General features: G+C 35.6%; 1 protein-coding gene across 1 annotated transcript in view; it reads right to left on the minus strand.

Annotated features, from left to right (window-relative positions):
- THADA (THADA armadillo repeat containing) overlaps positions 1 to 14,728 on the minus strand; it is a 165,138-nt gene that overhangs the window by 145,966 nt on the left and 4,444 nt on the right. The window contains exons 7-20 of the mRNA XM_086743213.1: positions 13,856 to 14,046; positions 13,095 to 13,189; positions 12,594 to 12,814; positions 11,340 to 12,031; positions 10,358 to 10,509; positions 10,065 to 10,220; positions 9,214 to 9,336; positions 8,701 to 8,824; positions 7,124 to 7,272; positions 6,016 to 6,226; positions 3,986 to 4,121; positions 3,507 to 3,643; positions 2,884 to 3,042; positions 1,561 to 1,718 (exon numbers count right to left, since the gene is read on the minus strand). Coding sequence (XP_086599339.1) covers positions 1,561 to 1,718; positions 2,884 to 3,042; positions 3,507 to 3,643; positions 3,986 to 4,121; positions 6,016 to 6,226; positions 7,124 to 7,272; positions 8,701 to 8,824; positions 9,214 to 9,336; positions 10,065 to 10,220; positions 10,358 to 10,509; positions 11,340 to 12,031; positions 12,594 to 12,814; positions 13,095 to 13,189; positions 13,856 to 14,046 — 2,704 coding nt within the window. The remainder of the gene's footprint in view (positions 1 to 1,560; positions 1,719 to 2,883; positions 3,043 to 3,506; positions 3,644 to 3,985; positions 4,122 to 6,015; positions 6,227 to 7,123; positions 7,273 to 8,700; positions 8,825 to 9,213; positions 9,337 to 10,064; positions 10,221 to 10,357; positions 10,510 to 11,339; positions 12,032 to 12,593; positions 12,815 to 13,094; positions 13,190 to 13,855; positions 14,047 to 14,728) is intronic.

The following is a 14,728-nucleotide window of genomic DNA, read 5'->3' on the forward strand; positions in this document are numbered from 1 at the left end:
GCAACTTTAAAGGAAAGCTCTACATGCATAAGATACCAAAATCCAATTCTCTTATTTCTCACCACTGAAAGGCGTTTAATAAAAGTCTGAAGCCACAGCAGTTCTGGTATTGACATTTCTAATATTTATGATTGAATTCTGTCTTTTTCATGTACAATAGAGTAATGGCAGTTACAAACAGTACAGAGAAAATGCCTAGGCTTTTTCCTACAATATTTGTTAAACATTCAACCAAATTATATTTCCTTACAAGGCTGAGGAAAATCAGCATTTCAAACTGACTTCTCATCAGTTAGCATTCTTCAAATTAGAACACAGACTATTCTATTTTACAGGAAGACATCAGAGGCATAAAGAACCTAATGAGAAAAATAAGATATGGTGCTTAGTAACATAGCATTTCTGAAAGGGCAACTACTAATGTCTGCCTTCTAAATAAAGATGGAGATGCTACAGTTAGACTTGACTTATGCTAAAATAGCAATTTCTTTTTGACTTGGAGCAGATTAAGGAACATAATGGTGGAAACACATATCTATTCTCTCATCTATCCTCCAGACCTGTGCAACACTACAAGCACAGCTGTTAACCAGATGAAAATGTGAAGGCTAAAGACAATGCAAGAATAAAGATACTAACATTACTTCCATGGCACCACAACATTAGATAACATAAGAAATAAGATCTGCAGTACGTTATACTATTATTTATTTTATGATAGAAAGTTCTAACACCTAAGGAAAAACTAAACAAATATTTTCTGTGGGAAAGAAAAAGAGGTTAAAAAGTAGTATGCCTTGCATATTTCAGTCTTTCATGCAGAGACCGGTTTTGTTGAAACCATATGGAAATAAAAAGATCATCAATTAAAAACAGAAATTTAATAAACACAAAATATTTCCCAAATAAATGCCTGTGGTAATCTAATTTCTTGTAAACACTGCACTCAACATTCTACAGGAGACCCAGATGGCATATTAACATTTCTGATCTCTTAAATTAAAAAAAAAAAAAAAAAGGACTAAAAAAAGAGTCACATTACATACAAATTATTCATAATTCAGTCTCCTATGCAGGACACAACTACAACTAGTCAGCATGTTTGACTTTCAGAATTATTCATTATGAAGTTCAATTAATGAAGAGCTTTAAGCAAAATCCAAACATCTAGGGTTCAAAATTAAAAAAAAGGCACTTTGAATATAGTCCATTTAGAAGATTTTTAGCAACTCCATTAATGCCTAATATATACACAGAGAGGTGTGCATTGGTATCCCTTAGCGCAGCATGCATCTTATAAATAACCCAATACAATTAGAATTAATATTCTTTGAGTTTGTTGGCTACGTATAATAGTTTCTTCACTTATTAGTTACTACTATAGTCATGCCTTCTGAATAACACTTTATCAAAAAAGTAGACTGTTAACCAAGCATAATAAAACAAGTAAACCATGAGAAGAACATGGCAGAACGTAGATTTAAGAAAAACAGTCTTCTGAAAACTGTCTTTCCTCCCCAATAGGAAGTGACGGTTTTACAACAATAAGTACTTTCCTACCTGTTCTACCGTAATCAGCCCATCTGAAGGTTCAGATACAGCCTGTGAAGGTAAAAGTTTACACAGTGTCCCTAAGAGCAGAGATACTTCCTTCATGCTTCTCCAGCAACATACAAGAACCATTTGGGCTGTAACATCACATGTTTGTCTTTCTTTACCTTAAAAACAAAAATCAACAAATGTAACAGTGTAACTCAAGGTTCTCAGACACAGACTTGTAATTTAAAGTTCATTTAGCCTGATCTTCTTATAAAACACAATTAACTATGAAAAAAAAATAAAAATCAAAACGTGTTCACCCTAAAGATAATTCAGTTCTGCTGACCCTAATTGCTTCCACTCCTGAACACTCACCGTACTTTATTCTGCTTGGAAAAAGACAGCAGTATACCATTTCACCAGGAAACTGCTATTTTAAAGATTCGTATTCAGCTGCACACTGAACTATAGAAACACCTACAACTTTGGAGGCAAGCTCCAGCAAACTCCACGTCAACCATCAGTGCATGCTCTTACTTTACATTACTCGGTTTTTATCTCAGGTGCCCCCATAGGAAGAGGCCTGCAAAGGCAACACATTTCTAACGCAACATCCCCATCTGGTGGCCACTTTAACATATTTACAGACCTCATGAAACAAACCATACGGCCCAACCAGAACTATTTTAAACATAGGAAAAAAACAAGTGATGAAAGAAAGTTCAAATATTTAAGACTTAAAAAGCTTGCATAGAATAGTAAATTTAAAAATTTATAGATATTCTATAAATTTCTTCTGGCATACACTAAATACGCCAAAGTTTACAATTTCTTTATCACTGTAAGGCATAACTTCATAGCTGCTATAAATTAAAATAGAGAAGTACTATGTACATTTTACCACTGGAATCTTTCAAAAAGAAGCTTCTGCTTATGTAATTTCATGCAACAAGTTTTATTGCATGAACATATTCCCCACTAGTCTTGTGTACACTGGAGAGGGAAATCACACTGACACCTTTCAACAAGAAATGCTTTAAAAGCACTGCTTGACAGAAAAGGCGTTAAAGATTGCCTGGCCAGTGCAGTTAAGGCAATAGAGTCTAGGCCAATATCAAAACAACTCATTTTCACTTGTGCTCTAAAAGAGATTAACTACAATCTTCCAGAAACACAGTGAATTAGTCTTTAAAACCATGTCCATGAATAACTAGTTTCTGACAGATTTATTGAAGAAGTGAAACACTATACGGAGCAAATAACTTCCAACTTTGATCACCCATATAAAATGCCTGCTCTATAAAGAATATCTTGATTTAATTACTAATATAGCATTGGATTTACCTCTCATTTCTATACAAATATTTTCCATCAGCCTGTGGTCAGACAGCTTTTCAGACTCTACTTTGCAGTGTTCTTTCAAAATTTTTGCTTGCGTAAAATAATCATTCGTGTCCTGTGGTTGTATCTCATGCAGAATCATTTGCAGACGACCTATACTTTCTACACATTAAACAAGAGGAATATTTAGGATAGTTTTGGTTTTCACTTCCAGTTCTTTATACAAATGTAATTCATTTTGAGTATGCAAGTATAAAAGAAAGCTATTAGCACTAAAAAACAAATATAAAACTATAGTGATTACAAGGATTACGGAAGAAAGAAAACTGGACTTCAGAGTCATCTGTTTTGAAACAGATGCAACAACAGAACCTGCAAATGTTTTTGTGGTTTGGTTTTTTTGTTTTGTTTTGTTTTTTGTTGTTGTTGTTGGTTTTTAATTAGTGCAGAAGTCAAGACAACCTCTATCAGAAGTTAAAAGACTGGCTTAAGTTTATGACATAAAATGACAAATTGAAAGGGGAGAGTGTTAGCTCTAGTTCTGAATCACTGTAAGACAAACACAACTTCAGGAGCATCAGATTTTAACAGAATTCTTTTGAGGTTTTGCTTGTTTGCTGGTTTACCTGAATCACTGTCCATTGGAATAAGACCCTCTGGTGATGAGCTCTGCACCACTGGTGATACTACAGCAGACAGTTCGTATGACATCAGAATGAGCCTGGCCACCATTTCCTTCCATTCAGCTACCAATGTCAATTTACTTAAAAAAAAAACCAAAAACCACAAACAAAAACCAACACAACATGGATTAAAAATAATTTTATACTTAAAAGAGAAAAATGACATTACAAACACTTCCGCAACAGTGCTTATGAAAACTGTAAAGAGGGTACAGTTTGAAAAGTCCTAAGACTGAGTTTAACACAAAGGAAGTATCTAACAGCTAGCTAACTAGTGCAGCAGCCAGCAAGAGTTCTAAAAGCCACAGGTACTGGACTGCATTACAAATAATACTGTATGCTTGTATGTTCTCCTGAGCAGCTCTTCCACTGCGCTTAAATAAGAAGTTACGACTCACTATTTAGCTGTATGTTTTACTTACTTAAAAGGCAATTGCTGCAAAGCCCCAGTTATACAATGTACTCTCCCATACATTGGGAATGATGCTGCTGCTTGAAGCAGAGACTTCTTAGCTTGAAATATTTCTTCTTCAACATTCACCAACAAAAGCTTGATAACTAAAATTTTAAAGAAGTACAGCTTTGCATTACACATACATACATAACTTGTATTTTTAAAGAAACAAATCCACTCTAAAGAAACAGGAATAAAGACTGTTTACACAACAATTCAATGGAAAATGCCAGCAATTTCCTTGTTTACACTTTTCACTCTTTTGTTGTTTAAATAAAAGTTATTGCTGATTTTCAGTTACCTCAACTCTAACAATATTTGTTGCAGTTAATTTAGCTTGTCTATCTGAATCAAACAGCAGCTGCGAAAAGCACAGACGGGATCCTGTACTTATGCACAATCCCACAGCTCATGATGAAGTTAAAAGTTACTTACCGCATACTGGAAGTCAGACTTTGCCCTTAGAACCAAGTTAACACAACAAACTGTTCAGCAAAATATTAATAATCAGAAGCTTCCAGTTAAATACTTTAATCTTAAATTAGCCACTAAAGAAGCTGCCCAATTTTCAAGGACACATTGACTATTTTATTTACATTTATACCATGCAGCAACTCAATGTTAGAACCAGAATGAATTCCAGACCCAAATAATGAAAATAGGCATAAGTAACAACAGGAGATACTCTGTACCAGTAAGACATGCGGTTCCCCATGCATTTGCTTCATTTACGGCAACTACAACCACGTCTCAAAACCATGATTTGACTGCATATGAAGAAAGTATTAATTGGCAGGCATATGTAGAGAAGTCAATCATAGCACAAAAAAAAAAAGAGTATATAATAGTGAGTTTACTACAAATTACATCCAATGCTTTATTACAAATAATGGATTTAAAGATCTTTGGTTTATTGCAAATTACAGAAGGTGGAGGAAGACTGTTTAACAAATTTGCCAGGTTTACAGCCTCTGAGCTTTCACCCAGAGACACTAAACCAAAGGAAAAATCTCTCACATGTGAACAAAGCCTAATTACTGCACCAATGTATATACGCAGGTGCCCTGGTTCTGGCTAGGATGGAGTTTTTCGTCACCTGAGCTGGGAAAGGAACTGGAGCTGGTGGCACCTGTGGCTGCGGGACACAGCTGGGACAGGTTACTAATTAGCCAACTAATTGGGATAGGTCACCCAAATTGGCCAAAGGGCCCTTCCACCCCATGGGACATCGTGCCCAGTGTATAAAGGGACAGTGCTGAGAGGAGCCTCCTGCCACTTGGGAGGAAGCTGGGCATCAGGATCCACTGTGAGCTATTGTACTGTAAATTATGTGCTTAAGTATTTTCTGTTATTGGGTTTTTTTTTTATTTGTTTTCTATCTCTGTTTTCTTTTCCTCTGTTGTCCTCTTAAACTGTTTTTATCTCAACGTAGGAGTTTTGCCTTCTTTTCTCTACCAATTCTCCTCCCTACTGGAGGAGGGAGTGAGTGAGCACCTCTGTGGTATTTTAGCTGCTGAGTGGGGCTAAACCATGACAGCAGGACTGCAAACCATTAAGAAAAATGGTTCCAAGTGAATAGAGCTCCAAGGGACAGTACCACAAATATCAAGTACTGGAACATTACACAGACCAAACCCATCTGCCTTTGCTCTGGGTGAGCAAGCTCTTAGAGGAAGCAGAGGTTCCTTTCCCGCACTTCAGGTACACAGCTTTGTCAGGGTAGCTACTGGGGCCTCAATGTCACTTTCCCTCTGATCAAAATAACAACAAAATCAATCTTCTGAGAATATGTGATAGCCTCAACACGAGCAAGACTACAATAAGATCTTACTAAGGCACCTGGCTTCTTAACAGCAAACCAAAATATACTTAAAATCCTATTAGAAATAAGCATCTCTTGCTCATTATGCCTCCTACCAAAAGCCTTAAGGAAAAGCAGTAATGTTTCAAATAAATATTAAAAAACAAGGGGAGGGGGTAATTTCCCTAAAAGCTTACCTGCTAAAGTGTTCTTCTCCACTGTATTTACTGATGTGTTTCCATGCATCTGGGGTTTATGCTCAACACATTTTCCTAAACAAATACGCTGTAGTTCTTCATGATGTACTAAAAAGTTCAACAAATATGAAGCAGTAACACAATCATATGGCTTGGTACTTGTGCTAAGATCCATTGCTGCTTGGAATAGGAGATCTATATTTTCTGAATCCTGAAAAAAAAAAACCAAACCAACATTGCTCATTTTATTGAGTTCCCATATTTATTTAATTAAGCTGCTTAGCAACCTGAAATATGAGAACCTGCTTTTCAGCAAGTTTATTGGTATATATTTCTTAAGAAACACTTATTCTGTACCTAGATAACCTTACACTCAAAACATCCATGTGTATATGTATTTTGCAAAGATACAATTACATGCACACTGAGGATGGAGACAGTCATTTATAAAGCAGTGTTCAAACATGCTGCACCTCACAGGATGTTTTTGTTTCCAAAATACTGTGTTTTATCTCCCAATGGACATCACAGAGAAGCATGGTTTATTATGAAGCCGTATTTGTTCACCAGTACTTTAGAATCGAAAAGCAACTTTTTATTAAGTAGTAAAAAGAAAAATCACTATCAAGTCAAAAGGTAAAATTTGGGAGGAAAAAAAAAAAAAAGACCATCAGAAAATTATCAAATTTATCAAATTATCAAAATTATCAAATTACCAAGATCAACCAGAAAGCAAAAGAAACACAGAGCTGAATTTCTTAAAATACAAGAGTAACCAATTCAAAATGCCTCAATCATTTATGAAGGGAAGTCACAGCTAAGCAAGGAGCTTGCATTAACTATTTCTTTCATATCCCGTAGTCATACTAAATGAACTTGACAAACTCTGTCATCCATTAGAGAAACAAGCTTCCTTAGATAAGGCCAGAAGCTGTGTAAAAATATATAGAAGATGCTAGGGTGCTAGGGATTAACACTACTGCAGTCAACTTGGACTGATTTCTCATTTTCAGCAATTATGCTTTGTTCCTAATCCAAGTACCTGGTTTAATATAGAACATTCATCTTTCACAAAATTACTGCCTTTCAACTACTTTTAGTTACATACCTGTAAATTAAATGCAACATCACGCAGTTTCATCAAAAGCTCAAATGCTAGAACTTTTACTTCTTCAAAAGTACTGGCAAAACACTGGATCAAAGTTTGGACACGAGCAGAATCAATCTCTTGATCCAACTGAAAAACTTGTGCCTGACCTGTTCAAAAAAATCAATGCCTCACATAGTTTTGCTGTAATTCTTTTCAGAATAAGCACTGCATTCACATTTTGCTTAGCCATACTAATAGAAGCGTTGAAACGAAATTTTAGCTAAAGTATTATTTTAATATTACCTACTTCTCTTAATAGGTCTTAAAATGCCATGTTTATTGTTCAAAAAAGGTTACTATATAAAAAAAAATTACTCTCAGTAATACAGAAAGTAACTTATTGTCAAAACCAAAATCCCATTTATTCACATTAAATTCAGCATTGAAAGTAAACTTTATTTTAGCTTTGCGTAAAAAATATTTTCCTGGAAGTATGTAATATTAGAAAATAATTTCTTTCAAAAAAAGTTTAAAACTTCAGTGTGTTTTGAGTTGGTTGCTTTTTTTTTGGTCATAAGAATAATGCCCTAAAATGAAAGCCATTACCGTTTTTTGCTTTTAATTTAAATTTAAAGGAGTCATGATTTCTAGCAACTGACCTAATGCTATGAAGCAGACAGAAATTTTCAGATGTAAACAAGCACACCACATTCCAGCATAGAACACAACAGCAGCTAAATCTCCTCTATAAAAGTAATGCCAGGCTTCTGAAATCCTAAAGTTGCTATAAACAACTTCCAATACCACTTTTTATTAAAAAAAAAAAGGCAGCAAAACATATTGCAAATTTGTAATAATAAAATTAATGTGTTAATGATTTATCGGGGTTTTGAGAAAACAAGATCTACTAAGAAGGCATTTTTATGTCCTCTCAAAACCAGATTTTATCTTACATGTCCTATTTCTTTAAAAAAAAAAAAAAAAATTTAAGGCTGAAAACATATTTTTATGTCGGCCATACAAACCAGACACAAGATTTAGCAATACTCTGAGGCTCTAACTAGTACTTCTCAAACTGGGGTTGTCATAACATTGTGAAGAAAATTTAAAATAACAGCAGCACAACATCATAAACTATCCAATTAAAGTGTTCTTATTCAGTATAATAATATCATTATGATATGTAAGCCTTTTCAATCAGGGGTTTTATGGTCTCAACATTTTAAATTCCGTATTATCAAGGTGTTAGAACACAAAAAGGGGGTAAAGTTATCAAATACATTGAATCTTGTCCAAAAGTTTTTAATGAATTTTTGTTATTATTAAGAAAAACCTTGCTAAAAACACGCTATGCAAAAAAATCCAAATTTATGGAAGACATTCAACAGGCCATAAATATTTGTATTTACTTCAACATTCCATTTTCCAATAAAACTTACTATCCTTCCTTCAGGTAAAATGAAAGCAACACAGGAAATGCCATACAAACTAAGGACTAAGAATACTGGTTTATTTTGACAGAAATTAACTAGCTGGCATAAAAGAATCTACTTCAATACCTCCCATTCCTACACCCTATAAATTAGGCTTCTCACCTTTTGAAACGGAAAATATTTCCGCTACTGATCCTAAAATAGTTAGTGCAGAAAATCTGGTTGGATGTGATGAACCAGGAAACAGTGCCTCAAAAAGTCTGTTACATACAGATGACATGAAATCCTGAAAATCACAAGAGAGATTTTAAAACAGTTTGCTTGCTGCCCCATAAACAAATGTTTAAGTAATTGAATTCAGGATATTCTGCTTTAGGTGTTAACCAACAAAATCATCACATTACAGTTCATCTTGGAGGAATGGGAGGCCTACCTTTGTAGTACTGACAAATTTCTTTTTTCCTAGAGTACAGTGAAGGCTGGATGATTGATTGTGTTTTTTTTTAAAAAGTTTCCCTTCCCCACTCCCACAAAAAGATGACCATTGTAATAAAATCTTGAAAAGCCTAACTTACCCAGAGCTATTCTCAAGAACAATTAACCATTTTTCAGAAATGCTCTCCCACCTCTTATATGTGCACCTCTAGCAGTCTAACTGACTTTGTATTTACTTACTTTATACTGCTGCAAAATCCTCAAAGGATGCCTTTTAGTTGAGTGTTCAAGTAACTCTTGCTTGGTTTTATTTTGCTGTGACTTATAAAGTACCTGGGAACTTTCTTGTATCCTACAAAATAACTTGTAAAACAAAAGTAAAACATAGCTAAGGCAAGAGCAATTGAAAATTAAACAAAGGAAAGTGAGATTTTTTCAGAACAATTTCCAGATCATATTGCTTGTAATTGTAAAAACAAGTTTGCGTACAGCACAAGGCAGAACTGATCCTTCTCTCTCTCTCCACTCCAAACTCTTTGGCTCCCCATCTCTCTTATGACCCACCTTTTTTTCCTCTCTACCTCTGACAGCTTTCACCATATTCCTCCTTGAATTCATGCCTAATCTCCTCCCACCTCCCCGCTTTCCATGGAATGTAAGTTCCTCTACTAAAACAAAGCTCAGCCAATGCATATAATTTTTACAGCTTCAGTGTCTGGCAGAGTTTGACTCACCTCAGGAGTGCTTCCCCCAGCTCTTTTGTTACCCACTAGTAGTATTTCCTTTCTTATTACACTCACTCTAACACAATTTTTCCATCTTGCACTCCTCAGTCTGTACCAGGTGAGAATGGAAAGAGGTGGACTACTGCGCTTTTTTTTTTTTGCCAAACCTACTCCCCTGTTTTCCTCCCCACCTCCAATTAATTATTTTGTCCTTCCACACTGCTTTCTTTTGCCATTAACATCTTCCAAACTGTTCTTTACACACACACAGTTTCCTTATTTTATCCATATCCTTCTACAATGATCTACATGTGATAATAACTACCATAATAAGCACATTAGACATTGTTCATAGTTTCAAATTACCTTTCTCAGTAAAGAACATATCTGTTGCCTTACTGAAGGAGACTGGCTGTTCAAGTTGTACATAATGAAAAATTGGATTAGCTGCATCTCTCCCACAGACACAATTTCTGTGCTACGATGGGTTTCACAGAGCAAACCTAAAGCATCAATGCAAACCTGAAAGATATTTAGATGTTAACCACGAAAGACTTACAGACACCTGCCATGATACCTTTGTTTTAAAACAATGATAGCACAATATTTAGGATCTAAGCAATTATTCTAATTTAAAGAAAAAAGTGTTGTCCCTCTACCTGATTGTGCTGGTGAATTAAACCCTGTTTTATACACTCAGTAGATACAAGACCATTGCTCATGATATTTGAAAGTTCAAGGTGCCCATAAGCCCTGGCTGTTCTCAGGCATGCCATCAGTGCTCCAAGAGCTCCTCTAGTACTGCAAGAGCCTAAAGAAAATGAAAACCAGTAATAATTATAGTTTAAGACAATAAACAATTTACTAATTGCAACACTTGTCACAAACTCCCCATACTTCCAACACATGACCCTTAGCCCCCTCTTTTATTTTCTACCCCAAAAAGCTGCTTCTTCAACATGTCACATGGAAAAAAGACCTTGTGATGTCTCACAAGCCATTATTTTAAAATTACACTCTATTATGTCAAAATCTACAAGAAAATAATAAATCTTGTATCCACATACTTGCAACAAAACCCAATCTGTAAAGCCCCGTTATCAGACATGCCTGTGTAAGAAATAGTAGCAGAACAGGAAAAACAGTAGAAAATAATACTGATATGTAACAAAGCTTGGCACATAAAGAGAAAAATAAGGCACCCACAGTTAGAATACAAATTATTTTGCTCATGGCATGAAGACACACCTATGATTATTATGAATTCCACCTTGAAATGCTAACAGCAATAATAACCATCTGGAATTTAAACTAAAAGAGGGTAGATTTAGACTAGATATAAGGAAGAAATTTTTTTATGATGAGGGTGGTGAAGCACTGGCTCAGGTTGCCCAGAGAGGTGGTGAATGCCCCATCCCTGGAAACATTCAAGGCCAGGCTGGACAGGGCTCTGCGCAACCTGATCTGGTTGGAGATGTCCCTGCTTCTTGCAGGGGGGTTGGACTAGATGACATTTAAAGGTCCCTTCCAACCCTAACCATTCTATGAATTAATTCTAATAATAATAATAAATCAGAAATCACATTTCTGAGATTTTTTTTAAAACAATCCTAATGACAAATACAATATTTATTTTCTTACCTAGATTAGCATCTGCAGAAGCCTGAAGAATTCTCACCATGTAGCTCAGACTGTCAGGGCTACATTTGAGCAATTTTGGTAAATAGTAATCTATTATGTAAGTAGTTTGGTCATGGTTCCCTTCACACAGTATTTCTAGAAGAGGAGAAACCCAGATGTCATGCCACTGGTCAATCCAGGTGCTTGCCTGAGAACTGGAAGTAAAATGGGCTTTGTGATTTGTAAACATGGTTTCCAAAAGATCACTAGCATAGGGTGCAAGGGACTGATCACTCATCACATCCAAGATTTGTACTGGAATTGTTCTGTCCAACTGTAGTATATATTCAGTGCCCACACACTCCACAAGACAGCCAAGGGAAGCGTATTTCCCTTTCACATGCCATTCCAAGCTTAGCAAATGCTTTATCAGCCTTGCAAAGAACGGGTCTGATTTTTCATTGGATCCAGCAATGGTTGTTCGGTGTATCTGAAGAAGATTCTTGAATATCAGTTTGGTCTGGTGTCTAACAGCATCAAGAGGGTGTTCCCAGTGTGTATAAATGTATTCAAGCAGCTTCCCAATTACGTCTGAGTTCCCATTAAGTTTCATTTTCAGATCTGGGGAGCCTGAAATGAGGGCAGCCAGTGCTGAATTAGTCCAAATAGCAAGGATTCTAGACAAAGATGTTGCCATACTGGATTCTTTTAACCTTTTAAAAAGAACAAATAAAAAAAAAAGTTCATTATTTGCATTTATCAATTCTTCCAGAAAATATTTTTCTTTTTTTTGTTTCAAAACAATTATTGATCACAGTAGTTTACCTCACACTAGAACAGGGAAGGAGATACTAACCATTCATTAGAGAAAAGGAACTAACACAAAAAGGAGGTGATGAATTGGATGTTGCAAAGCGTATGCTCAGTCACCTGACATACTGTTAACTGGTCATAGCTAAAGCCCCTAGATATGGGGAAAAGAAACCTGACAAGGCACTACTCTTGCTATTTTAAAAACAAAAATAAAAATTAGTATCCACATGCTAATATTTCAGTAGCATTATGCTATTGCATCCTTCTTGAAAATATAAGAAAAACTTTTCATTGACTTATAAAACTGTAAGAATTGAGAACCACACGTGCAAAAACAAAATCACAAAACTGACCCTCAAGGCAGGAACTAAGGTTGAAATCAACACAGGTTTTAAATTAATTTAAAAATACAAGAAGATCAAACCCCTCCCCTCAAACATGAAACAATCAAAACAGGCTTACTCTGAACCCAAAGACAACAAAACTGATACAACATCTAATAATAGTTTCTCTCCATTTTCACCCATGCTGCCATTCTTCCATTCCAGCATAGCCAGCGCTCCATGGCAAAGAAAGAGAAGGACTGAGTCAGGGAGTTCTTCAGTACACAGAGTCCCACAGTTACTCACAAACCACACTGGCACACCTGCACGTTTCATCGACCCAAGCAGCAAGTCACTGATCTGTAACAGCAAAATAACACCCATTACAGTATCTCAGCACAGGAGAAAAGCTGTTCTGTCCGTAACTGCAAATATTAGAAGAACTGAAGAGATTTCTTAGCCATTGTTCTTCTCAAATTTAAAACCTTAGTCTTATTATTTCATACAGCAAGGAGAGAATAAAGGATTTACACTCCAGCAAAGGACTAATACAGAGGCCGGCAGGTCCTGCTACCGTATTAGCAAAGCCTATGAACAACACTACAACATTTCCCAGTCTTTAGCAAAGAAATACACTTACCAAGGAAGGTAATTCTTCAACTGGCTCGTACATAGCTTTAGTAAACAGAATAACAGCCAGTCCCGAGGTAGTCTGAACAGTTTGCAGGAGAGTTTCTATACAGCAGAGAAAGATATATTACATTAGAGTACAGCAAACATTGTGTGCTACAGGTAGACATCAAAATTATAAAGATGGTATCGAATTTTCCTAGACTACTTGTACTTGTGTAATCACAAATCTGTAGTGTCCATCTAGATAGCAAATGTTAAAGAACTTATACTCTACTGTAATAGGAAATTATTGATCCTTCTAATGAATAGAAAATACAGAACTGCCTAGTAAGAAAAGGAGGACTGTGGTGGAGCCTATAGACATATACATTAAATTCTACTGTACAAAAACATCTGTATAAAAAGTAAACACTATTATAGTGCACCAATACATAGTTCTGACACCATAATTCATACAGATAGGTAAATTTTTGGTAGGCACAGAAACTGAGTGAGTCTCAAAAGTATTTTTGTTGGCTTCTACCCTATTAGTAATAGCATTTACCTTGGGTTTTTGTAGTAGGGTAAGTTAAACTGTACACTCCAAAATTATGATCTACAAATCATAGCTTGCCAAAAGACCTGCTTCTGCTTCCACTCCCATTAATCTGAGCAGTTCAATTTCCATTTAAAGTAAACCAAGGTTTTAAACGTACAAGTTGCATTTATTACGAAGACAACAAAACTGACTTAATAAAAATATTTGGTTTTGAATGTTACTAAACTTACCATCCATTAGGAAGTTTGTGGAGCTTTTCAGTAAACTACACATACTCTGCCAAACAAAAGACTCATGGTGTTTCCAAAGACTTCCCTGGATATTTTCTTGTAATTTCTGTACAACCATCATTGAAACTTTAATAGCTATCAGTAAATCGTGCATCAACTGAGTCTGAACAATATGATTTCCATTATTCCTTCTGGGGAAAACAAGAGACATAGACATGCACACGAAAAGGAAATGAAAACCCTTCTTCATCATCCCCAGAAGATTACATTCTGCCAACTTCAGACAGAATTAACAGTAAAAACTAACTTATTGTTTAGGTTGACCAGATACATAACTAGAGAAAAATAAGAAGCAGTTCAAGGGCAGTTTTTAAAATGAAGTCAACAAACATCACAACAAATTCTACCACAGTTTCTGTAGCTTCCTGTGACTCATTTGATTCTGCCTAAGCAGTGCTGAACTTTTCCAGAAACTTTCCAGAAAGACTGGCAGAACACAGTGATGCTCCTTTCTCATTTTTCAAGCAGTTCCTCCACACGCAAAGCATATTTCTATGATTTGCCTGTCTTCTAACATGAAGACAGACAACATGTAAACTTTTAACAGACAAAACACTCAATTAAGCACCCTTCTCCTCTGGGTACATGACGAGAGACTACAGTGAAGAGGCTTCACTTTATGCAATGCTGGAAAATGTCAAGATATTAAATAATGACTGCTGTGACAGACTAAACAGAATATGAATACTGAATTAAATACTCATGGAAAGCAAAAGAGTATTACTCTACTTGAATTCTAATACGTATATCTATTAATTATAGTGTTCAGTCACAACTCGGATAGCAAAACCACAACTCAAAGGTCTCCCTTAA

Source organism: Chlamydotis macqueenii, chromosome 3, assembly GCF_036417535.1.
Source record: "Chlamydotis macqueenii isolate bChlMac1 chromosome 3, bChlMac1.mat, whole genome shotgun sequence".
NCBI classification, from domain to species: domain Eukaryota; kingdom Metazoa; phylum Chordata; class Aves; order Otidiformes; family Otididae; genus Chlamydotis; species Chlamydotis macqueenii.